This window comes from Amphiprion ocellaris, chromosome 13 (genome assembly GCF_022539595.1).
Source record: "Amphiprion ocellaris isolate individual 3 ecotype Okinawa chromosome 13, ASM2253959v1, whole genome shotgun sequence".
NCBI lineage: Eukaryota > Metazoa > Chordata > Actinopteri > Pomacentridae > Amphiprion > Amphiprion ocellaris.
The window spans coordinates 14,431,292-14,456,659 of NC_072778.1; the positions used below are offsets into that span (position 1 = coordinate 14,431,292).

Genomic DNA, 25,368 nt, shown 5'->3' on the forward strand with positions numbered 1-25,368 from the left:
GTGCTTTACTGTTATCATATCTGACGGCAAAACAATTAGAGATTCACTCAACAGTTCCAACAACTTTACCTCTCCTCTTCCTCCCTCTGTATCCTAAGCTGCTCCTCTTTCTCCTTCTGCTCCCGCATCAGTCTGCGGTTTTCCGCCAGGATCTTTGCTGCCTCAGCGGCCGAGTTGGTGCCAGACTTCGAGTCTGAGAGGTGGCAAGACAAACATAGAAGATAATTTTAGCACTTTCTGTCACCATGACAGCCATTTCTCCTTGTAGTGCTGACCTGATGGCACAGCATCTGGGCCTTCATAGGACACTCGAGGTTGACAGATGACTCGGGGAGGAGAGCTCTTGATTGCTGGAGGAGGCCAGCCATGGCAGAGTAAGACAGAAGCAGAAAAGACAAGAATCTGGTCTGATACAGTGTTGTGTAACTTTCACATGATCACCTCTGCGTTCTTTGAGAAAACTCTCTATGGGAATTCACATACTGTACAGTACACAGGGGTTAGGGAATATGATAATGCTACATTAAGGTGAAATAAATGTCTATCATCAGAGATTTTGCAATTCCATTTACATGATATTTAGAATTTTATGTTTACTCATTTTAAAGTTTCAATAATTCTGAGTATTTTAGGTTATGTTATTGCAATGTTGCAAATCTCTGAGCACAAGTATTAAATGGACACATTGTTATTTTTAACTGTGCATCTATTGAGGAGTATTTAACCTTTTTGTACACTCCAAAACAAGTCTGTCTATCTAAACAGATCTAAACTGTGCCATGTTCAGCAATTTTGTTTTTACACCTTCCTAAAGCACAATGAAAAACAGTCTTTGCCTAGATCCATGTAGTCTTAAACTGTTACTAAAGCTATTACCTTGCAGAGCATGATTCTCTCCAGGAGGTGGCAGAAGCAGCAAATCCAGATTTCAACAGGATGTGACTCCAGCTGGGACTTAATAGGTCTCCTGCTCTAGTGAGATTTATTGCAGCCCAAGCTGCTGCCACGTCAGTTTGCAACATGCACACAAACCCAATTCTGCTTATGTTCTATCTATTAAGACAAATAATAACACTCTATTATCCTCAAATCAAACTGACTGTTGCATTATACCAGAATCACAGGCAAATTTACCAATTCATTAATTTTGATTTTAATAATTTATTAATCTCAAACCTTCCCTATGTAATTTCTTTTTGGATCCAAGAACTCTTGTCAATTTATTTCCCTTTTTCCACTTCTGTTTTCATTCTCTAACTTTGTGCAACTGGAACAGGAGTCTGGACTACATGGAGAACAGCTAGCAAGAAGCCTTTGTGTGGAAACAATCTCTTACTTGCAAAAGATTAAGGAATACCCAATTATTTATGGGTAATTCCCTGGACTAGGACATGCTTCAGCAAAATACCAGAGAACAAAGAACTGACTTTAATTTTTTGTGGGTATTTAAGTAGGTTTGGTCCTACAATGCAGAAAGCATAAGTCCTGTTTTAGTCAAGATGAAAAAGATTTGTTTGTTCTTTTGTTCTGCTGGGTCACTTCAATCGCTAAAACTGAATTTCTGTTTGGATGCATCAGTGCCTGCATTCAGGCAAACATCCTGGTTGCCAGAATGACAGTGTCTGCAAATACTGGCATGATTGTTCACTGTCAATGGGTGCTGAATCAAAATATATGATGCATTTTACTTTGGGCTGTATTTTTATTAATGTTAACTACTTACCATCTTTGTCTTTGGTCTTGCTGGCATCAGAGGACTGTGGAGCCACAACCTGAACAGGACATAGATCCTTGGATTTAGAGTCCCTCTTTCGCAAGGTTGGGGGCCCTGTTGGAGTGAGTGATGGCTTCTGGATGGGTGAGGGCTTGCTTGATGTAGGCTGGGGAGATGGGGGACGTTGTTTCATTGCGCCTGGGGAAGGTGGGCGCATCTTAGGACTTTGCCTATCAGAAGAAAACGTGTGTTGTGTTCATTTTTGATTCATAATCAAATTAAAATGAAAGGTTGCAACCAACCAGTCCAACAACTTAAATTGAGATAATGACTAAAACTGTGTAGGAGTCCTACTTGGATGCTGCTGGGGAAGGTGTCCTCTTTGGACCTGAATTTGGGGCTGGGGATGGTGAGCGGTTGCGTCCCAGGGTAGCGGATGGAGAGGCAGGACGTTGCCCCCCAGGGGAAGATGAATGCTTGTCCTTCTGTAGTTTCACACAAAAAGACAGAATTGGAGCAGGCCATCATGAAATTCTGTGAACTAGGATTGTTTCAAGAACACAAGGCTAATTCCCACAAATTCTTCTGCCTAGCACAACATAATAATGGAAATGGAAATATCATTACATTATAAACAAAGCAGTTACAAATCATGAAATTAGATTGGACTGACAGCAAAAAACAGAGAATATTACAACCTCTTGGTCTGTCAGTGGTTTCCAAACTTTTTGACTTGTCACTCTTTAACATGAAGCAAGAAAATTATGTAAACTAGCAAATATTAAAATTTACCATGGAAGTCCTTATGTTCTTAAGTTAAACTCTTTAAATCTGCCTCTGCCTCATATAGTCTCACTGCCACATGATAGTGACACAATGCTCAGGTGTTAATTACTCTATTCTTAATGCCCATGGGCTGTGTTTATTACTGTAAACATGATGACAGAGGGCACAGCACATACATGTGACTCTCAGACAGACACAAATATGCAGTGCTGTACACCCCAAGGCATTTTTACTGAATACAAAATAACCAAAATTTGCTACAATGCTTTTTTCTGTATCCACGATGAAATTGCTCTTATAAGAAACTCCTTCGCCTTTAGTTATCATCCTCTTTGAGAGAGCAGGAAAGACTATGGGAGACGATAAACAGGCAAGCTCCAGTTTTATAACCTGGTAGAAATTAATTTCCTTTTCATGTACCACTGAAGCAAGAACAGTATGTAGACACAGCATGGCTGTATAAAGAAGAGAACTGATTGCAAAGACACATAAGCAGCTATAAACCTTTACATTGTGAACATACACTCCTCACAGTATCCCTTCACAAGCTTCCAAAACTTGGACATGGATTCTTGTGCAAAAAATAGAAAATGTATCTTTAAATAATTCGTACTGTCTTCTGAAACTGATTCTGATCATTTGTTTAAAAAGAAAACATCTCATTAGTTTAAGCTAACATATAATACAGGCAGGCAGAATTTAACCCAAATGTCAAGCAAAAGGTTGAGTGCCAAGCATGAGGCTGTGAATTTCAATTATCGTCACACCAGGGTGTACATGTGGAGAAGAAGAGACAATGAAATGGTGAGAAAAGTCAAAGGCTTTTTACATTAGGCCCCAGGGTCTGGGAGGGGTCTACTCTGCATGGCCTGATCTGTCCATAATCAGGCCACTGTGGATCCCTTTGTCTAATGCTAATGCTACGACAATGAAGCCCTTCACGACCACAGAAGAGGAGGAGAGGCAGGTTATGAGAGAGTGCCAGGCACTACAGGCCACCAAGTGAGAACACTGAGATAGATTAAGATGAGTCACAGTATGATAAAATTCTACCATTTTTATGAACAAGATTAAATTATGAGTGACCAGCACTGGCCAAAGAACAGCTGGAGGAACAACATTTCCCTATGATTAGCATCCAGCAGAAATACTTTGACAGGCAAATGTAGGCGGATGCATGCATATAAATCAGACTCATTGATGTCATTTCAGTGTAGGAAAGCACCTGCTGTCACTCCTGAAACACCAGTGCGCCTTTAAGTCTCTCCTGGTTTCTAGGCAGCTTCTGGAATAATAATCCCTCTCTTCCAGTACCACCAAAAAATATTTATGTGTCATCAAATAAAAAGTCTATTCGTATTTCCAAAATCCTACAACTGCTGGCAATTCAAAGCAAAAGGTGGCTTCTCAAATAGTAATTTGTACTGTATAGTCTTATCCAAAGTATATATTTAGTGTTTTTCTGGTCCTTTCAAAAAGCTATCAGAAAATAAACATTTAAGTATTTTTCCAAAAACACAATAGTTTCTGCTACTCAAGAAATTCTCATGGTTCTACACATGTAATAAACTGCATGTATCAATTGTTATTCTGTAGTTTGAATACAGATAAGATCAGAGATGTCATATAAATCCCTGCATCCAGGTTACTCCATCAGTATATGTTAACTGCTTGACTCACTCACTGTAAACTAATTCAAATTTCTCCTTGTATTGTAAATGAATAAATAAAACTCTTCACCTGGGACAGAGTTTTTTAAACATTACCCATTTCACTGGGTAAATGTCTGGTTCAAAGAATTCTCTTTGTAGGCCAGTGGTGTTAGTAACATTAACGTCAAAAAGTATCCTCACCAGCGAAGGGTCGAGGGCTCCATCAGCCGACACAGATGTGGTCATGCCGCTCTTCTGTCGGTCAATGCTGCGGCTGCGCACGGGTCCACGCGGTGGGTGCAGGGGACTGGCTGAGGCTGAGCGAGGACACAGGTGACACTCTGGTAAAGGACACAGTCATCGCGGGACCAGGGGAGCACAACCAATGGGAGGAGTGATAAGCGACCATGTTGGGCAGCAAAGCAGCAAAGAGCAAAAGGAAAGAATAATAAAGAGAATTGGGGGAAAGACAGAGGCACAGTTAAAGAGGCGAAAAAGAGAAGGAGGGAGGGCAGTTGATGGTTGATAGAAATGTAGGAGAGTGTTTTTGTGAGGGGAGAAGAGCACAAAAAAAAGCAATTTGTTAGATAGAGCACTTTATGCAGGCAATAGCTTGATTTCTGAAGCTTCGAATGGGTTGGAAATTACTGGAGACATGATGAGCAGAGAGCAACGGTCTCACAAAAAACCCAAACACTCCACAGGTGCCAAAGCTTCTGGACACAACATGAACAAATCGGAACACCAAGCACCACAGCAGAGCAAAAACTAGATAAAACCTACCACCAACACAGTAAAACAAACACCGACACTGCACACACATCACACAGATTTATTAGTACACTAAACACACAGTGAATGTTGATAGTGTAACTGTACGGTAACTACAAAATGAGTGTAATATGCAGTTCAAATAATTTCCGCAATCTCACTGTGACTGTTCCAGATCAGACAGAAAAGGTAGCATTTGCTGTGGTTTCAGGGCAGCTCGATTTCAACCCTCTAAAAAGCAGCAACAACCTAAAAGACTGATTTTACTTCAGAAGAATTCTAAACCTGCAATGGATGAAAAGCACTTTCTTTAGCATCCAGTCTACGTAAGAGGAAATGGTGTTCTCCACTGGCTTGCTGTGTCAGATTGAGGGATTAGCTATCATAATCCCAAGACCTGAAGAACTCTCCCTGCCACAGCCTAGTCACAAATGTGTTCTGTATTTCATTTTGTCTGCATACTAAGCAGCACTGGTGACTATGAAATGTGCACTGTTAGGAGCTACCACTGCTGCTGCTAATGTGGATGAGTCATGTTTCAACCGGGACTATACTTAGCAGAAGATCTATAGCCACTAATGGGTTTGTAATGGCCAGTCAATAAACACCACAACCTAAAACCAACAGCAGGAGTGCAGTTGCAGCTTTGAAGTGAGTCAGTGTTTTACAGTATGGTACTTTCTGTCCTTAAAAACATACAGTCAACAAGAAAAAAAAACAGTATTCATCTGTGCGTGTGACACATTACAGGTTGTCTCCAGGCTAGGCCTATGTATATCCTAAACTGCTGTTCTATGTACTGTAGATCATCCCCATCACAGTGCTACACATAAAGAACCCGTTCACATAAAATCTAAGACATACAAGTCATTCAGTGGGACATAAAACTCCACCTAGATGGCTTTACAGCATATTTTATTACATAATGGTGGTGAGAAAAAAGATTTGTGTGACTTTAAGTGTGTATGAAGTCCCCTGCACTGTGGTCTCACTACCACAACACATGGAATAGCACAACAGTCTCATTCTGACGTAACAAGAACCAATAGGTAAGCAGCTTAGAGTAAATCTCCCAGCATGGACCCTGAGGCTCCTCAGATGCAGGGAAATGCTACTGGCCATGTCCGCCCTGCACGGCTCAGCTCAGCACACAACAGCTAATTGTGTCAGATCTGAGAGCGCATGTGAGCTGGACCTGTGTGTGTGTCAATATTTACTGAGTGACTATATTCTCTCACATGAGCGTACTTTGCTGCCAGTTATTACTGTACATACGTAAACAGCTGATCACTACAATAGTGGCTTTTACACAAAGAGCTGCAGACAGACTTCGGTAATTCCACCACCACGGGGCCACCATTCACTTTTCAAAAGCATGAGTCTGCGGCAGGGTACTGGGATGAGAAGCGATACTGGGAGTGACTGGGTGGACTTTCTACTGACAAAATGGCAGTTCAACATGGATGACCAGGATGTGGGCTTAGCCATCCTTCCGGTCAGGGTCTCCCAAGAGGAGGTTACCTGGAGCATCTGTTCCTTCAGCGGACAGGGCGGCGGCACTCTTGCTCCTAGCTAGTGAGGCCTGGGTGGGGGTGAGCAGGCGATTAAGGACCCCTTCATCCACAGTACTGGCCGGTGCCCTGCGAGCTACACGGCCGAAAAATCACCGAAAAACAGCAGAAAAGAACAAAAAGGCCAAGAGGGAAAGAGATGATAAGAATGGGGAATGAAGGGAAAAGAAGGGTCACCATGTGATTTAACAGGGAAAAATTAACATATAGAATCAAAGTTTATGTCTCCATAATCTTACATGGGTTCTTTGTTAACTGTCTTTATCCTTTTAACTTTCAGTGATACTCAGTGAAACAAGGATAGTCAATAAAAGACAGTAAGTAAAGGACACCATGGAAAAGTACTGAGACAGATCAAAGACCGATTGTTAACTGAATATCAGTTAAAACATAAGTCAAAGTAGACAATAAGGTCAAATCAATGGTTCCTTGAGGCAGAGGAAGGTGTGCTGATGGGAAAAACAAACCATTAATGAACTTCAAAGACAGCAGAGGAATACTACTGGGGAGGAAGATGTGAAGTGAAACAGATCAAAGTGTAAGTAATAGGGTGAGTGACTGTGACCATGCAAGAGTTCTTTAGCTTCGGCTGTGCAATGTTTTAAATGGTTGAGATTTTAAAAAGTGCCACATTGAAACCATCCAAGTAAGAAGGCTGACTACAGCCCTTCTAGTAATACATTAGCCAGTACTGAGCAAGTCAGCATGTTACAAAAGCACTTATGGCGGACCTTGAATTCACAGCAGAAGCTAAGAGCCCTTGGTTCCATGAAATGGAAGAATTGAAAATTCCCCATTTAGGCTGTTCTTGCTACCTAAGCTACAAAGGAGTGGTTGACTGGTTGATGATGCCACATGTCCCTAAATGCTAGCTCTTTAAAAGGAGACTGCAGATTCTCACTTCCTTTTGTAACCCCTCGCTGAGAGGACATCTGTTGTTGACAGACTTGATTTTTGTTATCTGTTGAGTGCCAGCCCAGGGAGCATGGCAGCATGGTTTGCTGTTGTAAACCCAGGTAAATATCTCTGTTATTAGTCTGTGATAAGGTTAAACTTCAGTATGAATGTGGGCAATTGTGTAGTACTTATGCTCAAGTTAACCACAGTGAACAAACATGTGTACAGAACATGGACATCTTTACAATTTCACCAGGACAAAGAGGCAGATACGCCTAAAAGACAAACAAAAGCATCGGTGGTTAATGGAAATACAGACTGCAGTGACTTGCTTTGGTCATTTCTGTGCTCTGGTGCTGCTATGATGGGATGGCACTGACACACACCACACTGAAGCACAAGCAACTTAAATCCAGCTCTGACGTCCTCTTGGAGGGAGAAAGACAATAAACACTTTGTGACAACACAACAATACACTGTGTTAGTACAAACAAGCCACACAACAAAATCATTTCTGTGTTGACACTTAAAAAGAAAACAATTAATGGTTAAAAAAAATCAGTTGTGCGCAGTGAGAAACATGGCTCAGTACAGGATCTGGTAGACTGAGACAGCAAACAGGTTGAAAAAGTGATGAAACAAGCAGTGCACCCCGTAAATCACAGACGAACTGTGGCAAAATTAGCATCTGCCTAGGGGGTAATCGAGCAGTCAGTGAGAGAGACTTTTGGAGTGAAGGAAAACATAGTTAGAAAGACAGCATATGCAGTAAAAAAAAGAACCCATCAGTTAAAAAACCCTTGAGCTCCATGAGGCTGAATTGCGATAAATGAGACTTTTAACCCCCAAAGCGCCTAGCAGCAGATATTACTGTTAAAGACTTAAAAGACGTGGATTTAGAATGAAAAGCCATTAACATCAGCGCCACATGCTTGTTATTCAGAGATGAAGGCCTGAGCAGTGCATGCTGATTGTTCATGCTAGCCACCTTGATCATCCGTTGTCCCCTTATCAGGTCTGGCAGGGGTCTGTGGTCTGCCCACACTTACTCGCGTGAGGGAGGTACTTCTCTTCTTCATAGAACGGCCTACAGACATGAAAGTGGAGTTATAGCCAAGCAGGCACTGGAGGGAGTCAATGAGGAAACCCCAGAGAAAGTTCACAAGTCATGTGCGCTTCATTTGGCTTTATGAGAGTCATCAGATTAGGGCTGACAGCAGCTGATTTCCCAGTGTAAGAGATAATGGCTAAATACACAGACAAGACTTTCAACTGCCACATCGGACCTTCCCTGACCTAATTTCTCTTAAACGGTTTCCTATTTTAGTGTAGATCTTAACAGCATTCTGACCAAATAACAAGCAGCATGCTAGCTTGTTATGTGGCTGACATAGCAGTCAAAGGGTTAAATTTATAATGTAGAGGTTTGACAAATTGTGTATTATATGTCATCTTTGTTACGAGAGTAGGATGGAGAGGGAATCTTTGGCACCTGTCTGTTCCACCTGAAGCTTTTTGCCGTCTTCCTTACTGGACTGAGCAGCATTGCCATTGCTAGGCAACCGGTTACAAGATGAACTCCTTGGCTTAACACCTGAGAGACAATGATGAAACACCCAGTGGTGAAATTACATAACACTATCTTGTATATGGTACAAAAGTCTCTCAGAATTTTTGGAATATAACAAATTGAAAAGCACAGAGAAAAATTTGTGTCAAAGATGGAATATGGCACTGGCAGCCCACAGAAGCTATGAAGAGATATTATTCACCTGACTACTGATTATTTTCTGCAGAAATCAATACCGTTTCTTTGATTTTTCTGTTCACAGTTTTTATGCTTTCCTTGTAAAACTTAACAGGCTCAAGAATACTGTGAGAGAAGAGTGATTGCCTTCTAGATCACTATGAAGTAAGATGAAAGCATCACCATGTGGTGCTTGGGACCCTTGTAAAATTATGAAGAATTAATTCTGTGCTTCGAAGAGACCTATAGTGAACATATGCAACCAATTACAGAGGTTTCTGGACCAGAGACAGATGCTTAAGCATTTTTACCAATCTCTCTCTGTGCACCAGTGAGCCTGTGTGTTAAACCCTGGATATGAAAAAGAGCAGGGGTCAGAGTTCACTTTAGTCCTAGGGTTCATAGAAAACGTGGTTTTGTTCCAGATCATCTAGAGGTAGTCACCTGGAAAAACTCATGTATGAATAATCACAAAAAATCATTCACATAGCTGATAAAACGGCTGTCTGGAATATATGATGTTGCTTAAGATGCAGCACTGGATTGTAGGGTGGGTGGGGGAGTAAGGAGAGAAGGAACAAACAAGGCATGGAGGGGAGGGAGGGAAGAGCGGAGACTTACTTTTGTCAGGTGACTTGATGAGAGTGGCAGAGGAGGAGGATAGGCGTTTGCTGATGCCAGCCTCAGATGGCTGTTTCAGGTTCATGATGGATGTGGAGCGCTTGTCCACTAAGAGGGAGGAGGAAAGACAGACAAGGGAGGCGGGGTTTACATTGAACGATAGCCAAAGGGGGAGGGAATTTGGGTGCATACAAAGGAGTACAGGGTTCTGCAAGACTGTAATCCCTCAGGCAAACGTTAGTAGGTTCTTTATGAAGTGCTTTATAAATACACCGAAAATAGAGTGCAGAGAAACTATACTGTTTTAAGTGATACGAATTTCTCGTTAACCCACTGATGTAATGTACTTTTAATGCAATGTAATGAAGTGTACATGTTTCCATGACAATATATACCATAACATAGGCACTGTGGTTAGTAAACAACAGATGCTTATGTTTAACCACTCCAAAGAGAAGAGGATCAACAATGTTACATTGTCCATGCCAGATACATTGATCCTTTGTTTAATACCGTTCCAATGGGCTTTCATGCAATTTGTGGCCACGAAGTGTATGACAGTAGGGCTGGGCAATATCACCTACAATCGCTGTCCCAATTAATTGTCATATTTACATCAGTTTAAACTTTTACATTTTGTCAATACACTTGGGCTTAAAATATTCCTTGATGTGGACAATTGTAATTATAAGCACTGTATTGCTTTACAGTGACCAGTAAGAATATTTTTCTTCTTTAACATCTTTTGTTATTTCAGGAAATTAATAATTACATAACTAAAACTAAATGTATATAGACTAGTGTCAGCAAACACTGTGTCATGGGCTGCTGTGTCTATAAGTTGTTACATTTTCTGGGACATGCACTCAGAATATTCTGTGACAAGGTTGTGTCAAGATGCTGAAACAAATTGATGGTGTTTCTCATCACAGTTAACTTTTTCTTGCATTGAATATGGCTTTATTTTGTGTTTAATGAAGCCACAGTGTGGCCTCAGGACTAACATAGCTCGTTTTCATCTGTAACAGTTCTTCCTCGTCTGTACCTTTTGTTGTTCCTTTATCAAACATTAGGGAGATTTTGACTGTCCTCACAGGATGTCGGTGCATGTGTTGCATTAACAAAAATTGCTAGCACACCCTAACTATTAACTGCTTGTTAATAAAGTAAGCTTTCATTCTTTATTGGAGTTATAGACAAAAAAAACACCTGCAGAGCATTATGGATATGCTGACTGCCTGTGTAAAAGAATTAATTTATTACGCATATCAATATGAGTAAAACTGGGTCGAATTGGAAGTTCTAACATCGATTTATTTTATTATTTCGCCCAGCCCTACTTCTCAGTGCAAGTGAGTGAAAACCTATAGCTTCACTTATAGCCAATAACCAACCCCAAAGCACTTTCAGAACAAAAGCCTCATACAAAATTGTTAGTGAAAAACTGCCAGTTAGAATGCAGGTGGGAATGATGGGATGGGAAGTGTTGGTGGAGGGGATAGTAGGTAACCCAGGTATCTAGACTGCCAGTGCCAGTTCATGCTGTGTTGCTACATTTGTGAGCAAATGTTCAACAAACAAAACCTTGTCGATTCCTCGGTGGCTTTTCTGGCGAGGCAGAGGAGATAACTATAGTTACTGGAGATGAGGCACTGGCATCAGAATCTCCTGTGGGAAAACACAGCTCTCAGAGAGGAGCAACAAAACACAAGATGAGGAAATCTTTCGTACAAGGAAAGAGAGATGAGGGTGAAAGCTGGCTGACAGCCATCAGCTTTTGCCTGACACTCACTGCCTAAAGTACTAAATACACTGGCTAGCTAGATTTTGTGATGACATGCAGTAAACTGACAATGTATTTCTGAAAAACAAATATATTTAGAATACGCATTTCTTGGTGAGTGTATTTTGTACCAGTTTAAGAGCCTGTTTACAGGTAAGAGTGTTGTGATTTGACTATCATAACTGATTACCGACACCTCAAAACATCTTATCTGGCATTATGATCAGGTGTTGGCAAAAAAAAAAAAAAAGTTCAAAATGCTTTCATGCACATTGTGGCTGGGTTTCATTCCAACTGTGGTGACACAAGATCACATTGTGGACCACTTTCATGACTTGTTCTAAAGAGGTGAGGACCTCTCTGTGTATCCTTACTGGCTCTTCAATGTGATGTGGCAAAGGGACGGTGAAAGTCAAATTAAACAGAAAACGCAGAAAGGCAAGGATGAACTATGGTTAATAAAGAGTCTACCTGTTCGTCCCTCTGAGTCTGGGGACAGGCCTCCCCAAGACCATCTTTTCTGTCTCTGCTCCACCCGCTGACTACGCTCCAATGTCCGCCTCATCACTGCCTCGTAGTGCTCCTGCATTATAACAAAGACAGAGGAACAGAAAAATGCAAGTCATTTACAGCAGAGCAACATTTGCCTTTTAAACAGAAACAGACGGGGTAAGAGCTGTGCAGAGGATAGTTGTCATAACAGTGTGTGGACAATTGTGCTGTTATACCCTTTTCAAAAATATGTGTGAAACAGTGAAATGTACACCTGTGTTTCTATGTTAATTTAATTAATTTATTCACAAGCATCAGCTGAGTAAAAACTGTTCAGAAGACTCTGCCACCACCCGTGTTGCAGCTACCTTTTCTTCTTCCTGTTTCTGCTTCCTCTTCTCCTCCACGGCCAGTCGCTTCTGCTCCTCCTTCCTTCGCTGTTCCTCAACTTTTTTCTGACGTTCCTCCATCTGACGCTCCACTTGCAGCTTGGCCTTGCGCTCCCGCTCCATGATCTGAGACTCTCGCAAAGCTGACCACATGTACAGTATGTGCACACATGGACAGAGAGTGCATGCAGGAAAACAGTCACTTATTAGTATGTTATCTTATTTGTGTGGATTAATCACTTCATTAAGAGCGTACAAAGTAAAGTAAGGACTCATTATATTCTTCACTGAGTAACCCTCTGAACCTCAAAACCTGCCAGTGGGTCTGAAAGTTATTTTTATATCACCAGAATTATACCATTTATCATTCTAAGAAACTATAACAAGAAAAATCATTGGAATTTAAACTTTTGCTTCTTTTTTTTTTTTAACTAATCATGCATGACTGTGTGTTTTGTCATGAAATAAAAAACAAATCTAAGCCTAAAATGGAAATGTTTAATGAAATTCTCTTTACCTACATGTGTCATTTAAATATTTGCCAAAAATAACAATTTGCAGTAACCAGACTGTGCAAAAAAAAAAATAAATTCAGTGCTCCTCTGTGCAAACAGGAAGTCATTACCCGACTCAGCTGCAATTAACAGTCACGTGACATAAAAATGTAGGGACTTTTTCACTGAAGTGGGCTGCGTTGTGCATATAGCAAGTAGGAGCCAGATACAAGTACGGGAACAAAATAAAAATGTAACTAAAAAAAACATCTATAGTATATAGGGCCACCTAAAAGGGACCTACAGTGAAGAAAATTGTAACAGGAGCAAAAAGCATCCAGAATCTGATTGGGGTTCAAAGTGTTTATCATTTATTTTCTTGATTAGCTGATTAATTGCTTGGAATACATAATGTCACAAAACTGCGAAAATGTTCTTTATAATTTATACATCCTAAGGCAACTAGGGCTGGCCCGAATAGCAGTTTCTGGGCTCCGGATATTCGGGCCCTATTAATGATGAATATCTGAATATTCGGTCTGCTCCGTAGCGTCCGACGGACGGACGGAATATTCATTACGGTCCCTAAGGTCACAGGCGGTGAGCTAAAATCTCAAAATTAATATCCGGATACCACCGTCGGGACCGAATATTCGGATATTCGGGTCCAGCCCTAAAGGTAACATCTTCATCTGTTCTTGTTTTAGCCTGAAAATCAAAATATTTTCAATTTACTGACAAATGAAAACATCTTAAAAGAAGCTGGAACTACCAAATGTTTAGTATTTTTACTTAAACAACAGGTACAAATTAATTTGATCATTGACAATTCACTGTAGCCCTGCTTTGGCTCCAATATTTTTTCCACAAGAACTGGGATCACTTTCTTACCCTGTTGTTTATCTGCCTCCTCTCTCCTCTCTTTTGCCACTCGCAGTCGATCGTCTATTCTAAGTGAGGCACCGTCAATGACTGCAAACATACATGTGTACAAAGTATGTGGTTAAAAGGTAAAACGTGCAGTAAAACATATACAGAAAGCTTGAGGGTAGATTACAATGCAGTATAGTGTTACAAAGGCTTTGGGGCAGGGCAGATGTGTGCATGTGACTGTCATTAAAGAGCTTTGTCACCTGTTACAGTAATAACATGATGACTAAGGTTAACCTGCAGTAAGCCACACTGAGAGGATGGTGGAAGTGGATTGTGTTGCATCTAATGGTTCAGATTGTGGAAGACAATATTGCAGTGACAGGGCTGCATCTGTGAGAACCAATCTGTTTCTGTGTCAGGGTGTGGTGTCATTTACCTGGCCTACACCCCTGAGGTTTAGCTGGTGGGTTGGTTGCAGGTCCTGGACTGTTCCCTGCCAAGCTGCGCCGCTCCTCGGCTTGGGCCTGTGCAGCTGCAGCTGTATGTAAAACACAGAGAGAGTGACAGTTTACACACAGACAACTACAATCACATGATGTCATGTCTGGCAAAGCAGGTATATCAACTAATATCTGAAAAACAGAACTGCTTTTGGTACTCCAAACCTCTGAAGTTTAAATCAGCAGTTTTTTCTCTGTGCTTTGTTTGCTTTCCATAGGAATGCTAGTTCTAGAGCGATCCAACGGATCTTAAGCTACATAACAATCCAGCTATTCAGCCATCAGACATAACGCCCCACTCATGCTCAACCCTGTAGCCAGACATACACTGCTTTCTGTGACAAGCTGGGATGGATGGGCTGCTGTGACAAACATATCACCCCTGTGAGCTTCCCATTATAGAGTAATATCCCCAGGGGTGCACAACATTTTAGATGCAACTTTCCATAAAACATAAAAATAAACAGCACAGGACATTTTTTAAATGCACACACACACAGCTCATCATGTCCTACAACAGATTATTAAGCAGCTACAAATAAAAGGCAGGGATGACGACTATGTTTCTAAGGTAGCCAATAAACTCTTCCATTCGACCACCACAGGGTCAATAGCACTTTTTTTTTTTTAACAAACTATTCACATGAAAATCATGACTACGAGATACAAGGTCAGGAAGGAAGGAAACAGTGAGGACATGATCAGGCTTTATGAGCCCTAGCATCAGTCTTTTCTCTGGTTTCTTTCCTTTCTGTTGGCACGTATTCAGCATTACGGAACTGCTGACAAAGAGAAAAGCGATAGTCAGTCCTGTGATACTCACAGTATTGATCAACACTTCTAAATGTGTTCTGAAAGTCTCTCACTCTTTCCATTGCTAACATAAAATCCTACTGTTGTCACACAGACAGAAAAAAAAATCACACACTAATGCATATGTTACACTGTCTTTTTAAACAACTGCCTCTACACATTTTAGTTCATTTATGGCATGACAATCATATACATTTTAAATCACCACCAACTAATATGGTAACATTTAGACAGGTCTGGCAAAGTTTTAAGAGTGAATTCCTTAAATCCCATGCATTCACTTCAGAGGAAGGTTCAGAGTTTAAAAAAAATATGATATGCTGTAGAGAAGATGTAATACGTGCAATGTGCAGCAACTACTTCAAAGCAGGAAAAGACACTGGCATGTTTCTTTATCCGCTGAAAATGTGAAAAATACCAACCAATGGAACTATGATAACACATTAGTGTGGAAAAACAAAGACTAGATTTGTTCAGTGACGTAAAAACACTGTGACCTGTCTGGTATACTGTCACAGCAAAGTCAGATCAATGTTCACCAACGGTACTTAGAATCATACAACTTTTCTCGCATCAAGCAGAGAAAAGAATTAAAAGGCTCCATTTTCATTGACTTACTATAGCATGGCTATGGTACTGTGTGCAGAGTCATGATCATATGCACCCCCGCAAATAGGGGATAAACATAAATGCCTTCGGTCCAGCTTGGAAGCAAGACCATATCAAGACCATCTCTACCACTAGTTGCACTAAAACTGTTGTTGGCTAAACATATGCTAAGCTCAACATGTACCACCGACTGGACCTTCAGTTTTAAAGGTCTTAGTAGTGTAATCGTTCTTAGTACTTCAGAAGCTTCTGTGCAAGCAGAAGGCTCCAGTATTTCTGTAGGTTTGTTTTACTCTATGTAAAGACCAATTCATGTTGTTCCTGTAATATTGTTCCATCTCTAACTGAAATTGATAATGTTCTGCTAATGTAAACTAAATAATTTCTGCTGACTTCACGTAACTCACTGGAAAATAGCAAAAAAAAAGTACAAAAGTGCAGCCTTATTTGTCACCAAGCTAAGATATCAAAGCAGCCACAGTAAATCTGAATGGTTACATAAAGGCACTTAATGGACACAATCAAAGTAAGCAACACCTTTTACTGTGTTGTTGCTGTACCTAAAATCAATCATGCTGTACCCAATATAATCATTGATCATGAGGTGTGTTCAAATACTCCTACTACCGTACATACATAGAAAGTCAGAGAAAGATTTTGAATTCCTCAATACATAGTATGAAAAATGCAGTATGTCAAAAATATCAGGATGTCCTACTACATCCGGTCGCAATTTGCAGTATGCAAGCCAGCATGCTTTTCTGGCCATTCTGACCCACAATGCTGTGCATTGAGAGTACACACACAGATGACATTTCCTTTTGCACTACACACTGCAAAGGATATGTAGGCAAGATGGTCAAAGCTTATAGTGCAATATTATGATGAAGTACTATGTCGCAATTGCATGCATACTGTATGTAATGGTATGTACTTTGTAAGGGCATGTGTTGGATGTAAAGTAAAAAGAATAACTATATGCGATATGGAACTCGGCCGTGGTTTCTCAGTACAACGTGGCGTGCATTTCCCATCTTTATGGAAATCAGCTCCACAATCAACTACATTACTCTCTGTTGAGCAGAGAGGACGACAGGACCTTTAAACATAAAGTCAAATCGTGTGCTATGTTCACTCAGCTGTTTGTACCCCTGAACCAAAGAGAAAGTATGAGTGCACAAAAGAAGAAATAAGAAACTTAAGAGAGCATCTAGGTAGAGATTTTGACAAAACAATCCTCCTGAGGGAGCTTTAACAAACCAGATATGACTGAGCAGGAGATGGACATAGCAAAGAGGCCTGACAAGCTAAGAAGTCATGCAGTGATTATCTGTGTTATACAGCAGTGTCAATGCTCTCCAGTCAAAGAAGCTTATGAAGGGTCAAAGTCTGCAGCTAATTCTCAGTAGAAGTGTGGAGGTCACTTCACTTTTGCCCCAAGACTTCTTTCTTCAGTTCCACTGGTGAGCAAGCTTACATTCAGTAAATGATAAAAGATCTGACCGCATTTTTGGTAAATGGACGCTAATGATGACTCATTCATCGTTTATTAATGCTGCGCCATTAGTTGGTATATATTTGGGAATCACACAATACTGCAAAGAATACAAAGAGATCAAAGCCAACAATAAAACTCGAATAAGCTCATAGCTCACATGGTTTGCTCTGTTTTTATTGAGCATACTTTGGTGTGTGTATTCGGTGTATCACACTGAATGCTTGCACACAATATACAGTAGGTTAGCGTATGGATTTTGGGAGACTGGTGAATTTGCTATTAACCTATTGACAACACATTCTCCTTTACTCAAGGGAATTGACAGGAAAAACAGATGGAGCACACAGTGTAACAGGGTAACTGTTGCTAAGTGATACACAGAGCAGTAAAGTGCTTCTAAATCATGCTTAGGCCTGTATCAAGGAAGATATGGACTCAGAAATGAGATGATTCATAGCTAAATAAAGAGAACAAAGCAGTAACAGTTTGAAGGCTTACTCATTAGGATATGTGTCAGCTTACAAGCAACAGTGACATCACATGTACAACTCGCAGTCTTCTTAACATAATCACCTTGTGGATGAAATGATGATGATTTTGCAAACTGCTGTAGATGTAGATTTATAAAAAGGGCTACTCAAGCATATTACCTTGCATAAAATAATGTACACAGTTCAGTTGAGAAGTGAAATATGACATTTAAATGATATCATTTTCATCATTACAGGCCAGAGTTAATAGGAGAGCAACAAATAATCGACCTTGTCAACAAAAATCAATGAGCCTATTAGTTGCCAAAATAATCATCCCGAGGCGGCCTTAACAAACCAGACATCACAGTGAGTAGGAGATAGACACAGCACAGAGACCTGACATGAATGCATTATCTCTTACTGGAGGAAAGTGTCATTACCTGATGTTACTACATAAAAGCACAGACGACCTTCTCACATTCTGGGCACATACAGTCCAAGTTCACAGCTGATCTCAGCACAGGAGAACAAGAGGGAAAATGATAAACTAAAAATATAACCATAGCTTTTGATAGTAGTAGTTGTAATCCCCAATGGCCTACCAGGCCCAAGCATAAATGGAAAAGCCTTTTAAACTGCAATTACATTAGGACCTAGGAGGTTAGAAACAGATATCATGGTTGGAAAGCTCACCAGCAACCTCCTACATTCACAGATCCACTGAGTCAACAAGGTAAGCTCAGCCTTGTACCCTATCCTCAGGAAGATACCACAGAAACTACAAGAGCAATCATTCTGTTGCTGCCCGCAAGAGCCCCTCCAGCTCCCCTACATGGGCTACGTTCATGTTCTGGTCCCAGCCACCAGGTTTATCAACTTTTCAATATAATATAATGTTAGTTAAACTGAAGTGTTGTACCAATGACTCACATCAACAAAAATATACGATAATTTCAGAAGTATACAATATTTGTCAGAAATAATCCAAAGCTAAATTTAAAACCTCTAGCTTAATATAAACATCCATCCATCCATCCATTATCTATACACCGCTTAATCCTCACTAGGGTCGCGGGGGGGGCTGGAGCCTATCCCAGCTGACTCGGGCGAAGGCAGGGGACACCCTAGACAGGTCGCCAGTCTGTCGCAGGGCTACATATATAGACAAACAAGCACTCACACATTCACACCTACGGGCAATTTAGAATGATCAATTAACCTCAGCATATTTTTGGACTGTGGGAGGAAGCCGGAGTACCCGGAGAAAACCCACGCATGCACAGGGAGAACATGTAAACTCCATGCAGAAAGATCCCGGGAAAGCCGGGACGCGAACCAGGGACCTTCTTGCTGCAAGGCGAAAGTGCTAACCACTACGCCAGTGTGCAGCCCTTTAATATAAACATCTGAGAGCCAAATAAATATAATCTAAATAGTCGATTATTTGTTTCAATAAACAATTGATGGTTTAACAATGAAAATTTCCTTAAGAAGGACGCAAAAGCAGAAAGGAAATCAAAGAGGTTGAGTAGGTAGCCACACAATGCAAACTACTTATGAATAAAATTGTAAACTGTAATTTCTACTTTAGTAAGTGTTTCTGTGGCAAACATTGGAGCTATGAAGATTTTATTGAATATCACAACCACGGTAGTTCTGTAGTGATGAGAAAGAAGCAAAATATATGCAAAACACAGCCAAGTCAGAAACAGCATCTGGGAATAAAATGCACATAGTCTCCACTGATACACTCATGGGTTGATTAAAGTGCTTCGATGAGATGGGGAAAGAGATACTGTTTTCCCAACAGAGCTCAAGAGAGCCAGGTGTTCTCAGAAATAAAAGGAGCCAATCACAGGAGCCGTCTCTCATCACTCCATCACTATGGAGATTTGCACACATTAGCATACATCATCGCTGCTGCATCAACAAACTCGGCTAAATCTTAAAAGACACAGGAGGGACAAAACCACTGCTAATTAACCTGGTAGATAATCAGTTATAAATTTTGAGTTCAAGTCTGAAGCAGGTAATATTCCAATTCCACTCAGTCCAGGGACTTGCATGTGACTTTGATTATTACATTGTGTTCACCAAAAAAGCCATCATATAGTTTAATGTAATGCAAGTTATCCTGTGATTAATCAATATGGTGAATCTGTAACAAACCCAATCTATAAAAATGTGCACAGCTACTGTGATATTAGCTTCAACAGACTTGAACAGTCTCAGATGGCAAGAGATGCTCAAAAAACACTGAAAAAACATTCTGAGCAGAGCACATACACTTATTGATCGGATGTGGTTCAGCCCTCAGGCTGCTGGGTTATTACGGCAGCAGTAAAGACCACCAGGGGGGCTGGTGATGACCCAGCTCTGCAGGCCAGACAAAACGCTAACAGGAAACAGGCCAGTCTGCATTACATCACAACAGCTCCAGTCAAAAGGTAGTTTTCTAAGTAACAAGCAAGATCGTTAGACATATTTCTGGCAGCCTGTGTCACAAACACTGTTGATATAGTGGACACAATCTGAGGGAAAAGCAGGAGTTAGATCAGTGGGTCAGGTCTCATTTCTGGCAGTCCTGCCAACTGCAGCTTTTATTGTGCCCTGCAGCATGGTACAACTAAGTGGCTCACAGGAAATGTCTGTACTGCTAAATATAAGGGTGAACGATCGGGTAGTAAAATTACAAAGGGACTTTTAACTCCAACTAAACACCATCAGAGATGATACACTAACAAAACAACTCCAACTACCACTAACTTCCTTTTCTTTGGATAATTGTATCAAAAACCTGTGAAATTATTTTGGGTAATACTGGTTTGAAATAAACTCATTAACAATTGATCCTCCATAGATAACACTGCAGATGCATGCTCACAAACGTGCACACACATGCACGCACAAACACACTAAATCTTCTAAGGGATTATTTAGACCTGTTCATGCAAAGGTAAGCTTTGGCTATTTGCAGTACTAGCAGGATAATGATAACACATCCCAGTTTCCAAGGGAGTCTCCACCTCCAGATGGACCAATTTCTCTTACTGAGATGAGCATTAACAGGATTTAATCATTTCCAAATCCATTAGCATTTATGATTATGACTCTATGGGGGTTTTCCCGGCTCAGAATTGGCCTTTGGTGGGGCGACTACACGACAGAAAGCATGAGAATGTATTTAACAGAAATCTATGCATTTTTGTTTATTTCTGACCATTTCATGAACAATGTCCCCTATTATCAAACTCTAATGAACAAAACTAGTCATAAAGTTGAATTTCTATTCCCATTTATAAATAATCTGGAATTTGTAGTTACATTCTAGTAAACAAACTAAAATTAAACTGTATTTGCCTATTTCATCTATAATTGTTTGGTTTCTTGGTCCTACAAAATCAAAACAAGTTAGAGCCAAATGTGTAGAAGCAACATCCTGTTTCAACAATTTGTGACAAATACATGTACTGTTACATCTTTTGCACACCACATTTGCACATCTGATTAATGTTTTTGTCTTTAGCCTAAGTACCATATTAAATCAAACTTTTCCACTGTGCCTAACAGACAGAAATTGACTGTCTAGAGAGACAGACTATCAAAAATTGGACAATTTATAACTAAATCTAAATGGGACTTAATCCGTAAACTATACCATATCTCCACAAAAATCTGGCAAGGGAACTGCGTATGTGCATACAGAAAATGTTAACCAGAATATGTTACATACACATACAAACTGATGCCTTATAAAGAAAACTATTCTGATTCCAGTCTGATGTTAGGCATAGTCTAAACAAATTAACATGTTTTGCTATTCAAATCTTTGGTTTGTGTGTATGTGTGCATACGCTTACACGCCCTTCTGTCATTGTAAAAGATAAAATCAAAACAGGGCTGGAACACTTGGAGTAGAAGAGCAACATCGAAGAAACTATGCGCTGAAGTGGAGGCCGGTTGATTTCCTCCTTTGGTTAAATCCAACCAGCTCAGAAATACTTCTCATGCTTTTAATTCTGCAGCAGCATTTGCTGAGCCAGGATTCGGATAACCTTGCAGTGTGACATGCAGTAGTGTGATCTCCCTTCATAATAGCAGGGTACGCTTTCTCCTTCCTCACATTCTTGTGGAAATGACCATGCACATGAGCTAGATTCCTAACATTATTTTATTATTGTCAGTCCTCCACTCTGACTGAAGCAAACTTTAGCTCAGGACATCATTTAATTCCTCACAAATCCAGGAATCCAAGGCATACCTTTAAACTTGGTGAATATTTTCAGAAAGCCACAGAATTGGGTTCCAGATTGAAAAAAAAAAACCTGACTGGAAAAGTTAAGGGAAACAGGAAGAAGATCAGCACTAAATATGGTCCAGTAGTTGCCAGGAGTAAAACATGCCTACACCCAAAGTGGTATGCAGAAAACTCCCTCACCCTAAAACACTAAAAAACAGCCCAACTGCTGCTCCAGCCATAACAAACCATGCATTCATAGGCGCAGATGCAAGCACAGTAAACATCCATGTCTAAGTCTGGATGGGGCCAGCTGACACTTGGATGAAAAGCACTGATAGAGACTGCTGCTTCGGTTGGCCTACATAGTTATATTTCCAAATATCTAACGTGCCTTTCGCTTAATGAAACAGTTTGTGACAAAGGGCTGCTGATCCAACCAAAACTCTGCTATCAATGCATCCAGGCATTTCAAGAAAAGCAACTATACGGCTTTACTCGCCTATCAGTGCGTTATGCTTGACAGAGTCTGACACTCCAGCTTTATCTGAAATTCAGGTCAGACATTGTTATAGTTGCCCTCCCTGGAGAGTGGAGGGGGTTATGCCATATGTCAACAAATAAGCAAAACCAATGTCAACCAGTGGATATAGGAGAGGGAAGATCAATTCACATTAGATAAGAGCAGGAAACTACGAAACTGCTGATGTACTGTGAAGCAGCTGATCTGTGGTTTAGAAAACAAGTTGTCTGCAGGTTCCTAGTGAGGGCATCACCTCAGATCTCTGTAAATACAAAAGACATGAGCAGAGAAGCTGGACTCTTCCTGATACACATAGCAGATGGTCACTTTTGACAAGAGTAAAGGTAAACGTTAACTATACCACAGAAGTTTGTAGGTTAGAAAGCAGCTAGCTAGCTTAGTTTACCAAGCATTTAAAGTATGTGTTAATATGCGGTAAAGCCAAGCTAAAGCAGAGCTAGGCGTGCTAGGCGACAAGTCGTGATATGTCAACCGGCTCCCGGGCTACAAATGCAACTTCAGCTAACTGCGAGGAGTTCGCTCTCAGTAAATTCAACCGGCTTCCCCCTCAAAAATACCAACATAACTATCACCTAGATTTGGCTAACCCAATCCAACGTGTAACTTTTCATGCGGGAGCAAGTTGCGAATTGTTCCGCGTCCATTGTGAGCAGATAACCGGACAGCGAGCTAATGTTACTAGCTAGAAAAGCTGGCCGCGTTACAACCGACGACCCGGTAAACGGCGGCAGTTGCTTTGCAAACACTGGCAACTACATTTAAAAAAAAACACACACACACGAGTGGGTCAACTAAGCAGCCACGACTGCCGCAGGTTTTCTTACCCATTTGGGCTCGCAAGCCTTTGAGAGTCGTAGCACCCTCCGCCATTTCTCTGAAGTTTTCCTTCTGTTTTTTCTACAGCAGGAGCGCGTAACACATCGCTGCCGGCAGGACTCGGACACCGCGGGGACGTGGACGTCAAAGAGCGGCTGACGGAGAGGACGTCTCACTCTGACCAGTTTACACGAACCAAGCGTGTTGTAATGAAACAACCATTGCAGTGAACTCTGCTAACTACAGATCAAATGTTACAAGACAAATATGTTGTAAATCCAAGAAATTTTATGCAATTAAAAGTGAAAATTTATTACTGTGCAGGAATGCTCAAATTATTCACCTAAGAATGTGCAAATTTACATAGCATACGGTGTGCACAACTTCAAATGTGCAAAGAATAATAATCCCATTTTATAAGCTGTGTGATAACATTACATTCATAGTGCTACTATGTGTGAAATTAACATTTAGAGATGGTCGGCTGCAGAATTCCAACAACAAAAGCTGTTTTTGTCCTTTTTAAAAACAGGTCCATACAGTGTGAGTGCAGTATATTTATTACTTTAGTGATAGTTCAACTTATCTACAACCACTAATTTGTTTTGATATTTTGCTTCCATCACATTGCATCTTTCAGTCTAGTGTAAAGAAAACATTCAAAATACACATTTAGGTGTTTATTTCACCACACTTTATCTATTCACATCTGTGGAATTCAATTATAACACATATCTTTGAAGGCCACACTCTTAAAATGAGTTTTTACTCCATTTTAAACTTTTCATTTTTGTTACTATGTATATTCTGAAGGTTTTTACATATAAGTTTGTTCATGATTCGATCATAGCTTGATTAATGGGATATTAAATTAATAAAAGCACTATTAGTTTATCTCTATATATGTTAAATGTATTCTGAGACTGTTTCATCTGCTCATATATACATTTAGTAAAAATTCCAGTATGTTTTTTTTGCACACACTGTATATTGTTTTACATTTATTGATTTTCCACATTTCTGCACACTGTATCTTTTCTGAGTTGTATGTTTCATATTGCAAATAATATAAATATAATATAAATATAAATTTAAATAAAGGTTGAATCAATAAATGGATTGTCTTATATGTGAAGTGATAAAGAGAGACATTCAAATCCCCTGTGTAAAATACTTTAATATGTCAAGAACATGAAACAAACATTTTACAGTTGGCTTTTTTCAGCATCTAGGTTTCTGCTCTGGAAATTAAAGCAAATTAGGGCATTTTTTAGATACATTATGTCTCATTTGCACTTTTGAACATCAAATTTTAGACAACTTAGAATGCTAAATAATGTCTTATTGTAAATAATCATCAGTTTCATGGTGATATCTTTTTTCTTTTAAAGATATATTTTCATCAAAAACAAGGGTCTCCCCCCAGGAAAGAAAAACAGTTTGACTGTGGAAAAGAATTGCTGCATTGACATAAGTTTTTGACATTTGGTTTTTTTTTAAATTTTCTTTTAGGAGCTTAAGTAGTTAAGATGAGAGCAGAGAACGCAGCATTTTTGACCCTTCTAATTTGTTTGTGTGACATTAATTAGTGAGGCATCTTTTATTAATAGACGATCGAGGTGGGCGGCTGGAGGCGAGAGAAATACATGTGACATTTACTATTACAGCAAACAGCTCCACCCCGTGCTAATACGGTGTTACTGCACCCTAATAAAAATGAAGCTCATCCTCAAGAGATGCTGAAAACACAACAGAGCCTTCAAATAAAACCACCGCAATGCTTGAATGAAACAAGAAGGTTCAACTAAGGAAAGAAATTTTAATGAATACAATGAACTGAAATCGGTTTCTTAGATTCTGGGAGATTTCAGAATTTAAAAAAAGTAAATTTGACTGAGAATTCGTTCATCACAGGCTCCTCAAATGGATTTAACAAGCATTAATGGAAAAAGTTGAAGCCTTACCAGATTTAATATGCTGAAGAATGTGCAGAGCTAGAGATCAAGGAAAGTGGTTCAGCTGGCAAACGTCTCCCAACGAGAGAATAACACATTTTCTCAGGACTCTGGCTTGTTTCTCTAACCGTGA

At 40.1% G+C, this 25,368-nt stretch overlaps 1 protein-coding gene across 18 annotated transcripts in view; it reads right to left on the reverse strand.

Annotated features, from left to right (window-relative positions):
* Nucleotides 1–25,368, reverse strand: part of map7d3 (MAP7 domain containing 3) — a 31,477-nt gene extending 6,109 nt beyond the window's left edge. The window contains exons 1-14 of one of the 18 annotated variants that reach the window (XM_035946647.2): nucleotides 25,245–25,368; nucleotides 14,227–14,328; nucleotides 13,809–13,889; nucleotides 12,403–12,566; nucleotides 12,014–12,125; nucleotides 11,344–11,427; nucleotides 9,760–9,867; nucleotides 8,884–8,985; nucleotides 8,380–8,478; nucleotides 6,445–6,570; nucleotides 4,354–4,493; nucleotides 2,069–2,199; nucleotides 1,724–1,944; nucleotides 70–193 (exon numbers count right to left, since the gene is read on the reverse strand). In XM_035946647.2, coding sequence (XP_035802540.2) covers nucleotides 70–193; nucleotides 1,724–1,944; nucleotides 2,069–2,199; nucleotides 4,354–4,493; nucleotides 6,445–6,570; nucleotides 8,380–8,478; nucleotides 8,884–8,985; nucleotides 9,760–9,867; nucleotides 11,344–11,427; nucleotides 12,014–12,125; nucleotides 12,403–12,546 — 1,391 coding nt within the window. In that variant the 5' untranslated portion in view covers nucleotides 12,547–12,566; nucleotides 13,809–13,889; nucleotides 14,227–14,328; nucleotides 25,245–25,368. Of the gene's footprint in view, nucleotides 1–69; nucleotides 194–1,723; nucleotides 1,945–2,068; nucleotides 2,200–4,353; nucleotides 4,494–6,444; nucleotides 6,571–8,379; nucleotides 8,479–8,883; nucleotides 8,986–9,759; nucleotides 9,868–11,343; nucleotides 11,428–12,013; nucleotides 12,126–12,402; nucleotides 12,567–13,808; nucleotides 13,890–14,226; nucleotides 14,329–23,288; nucleotides 23,440–25,244 lie in introns of those variants that run through there. The other 17 variants (XM_023266851.3, XM_023266849.3, XM_023266852.3 and 14 more) reach the window with 17 other exon arrangements.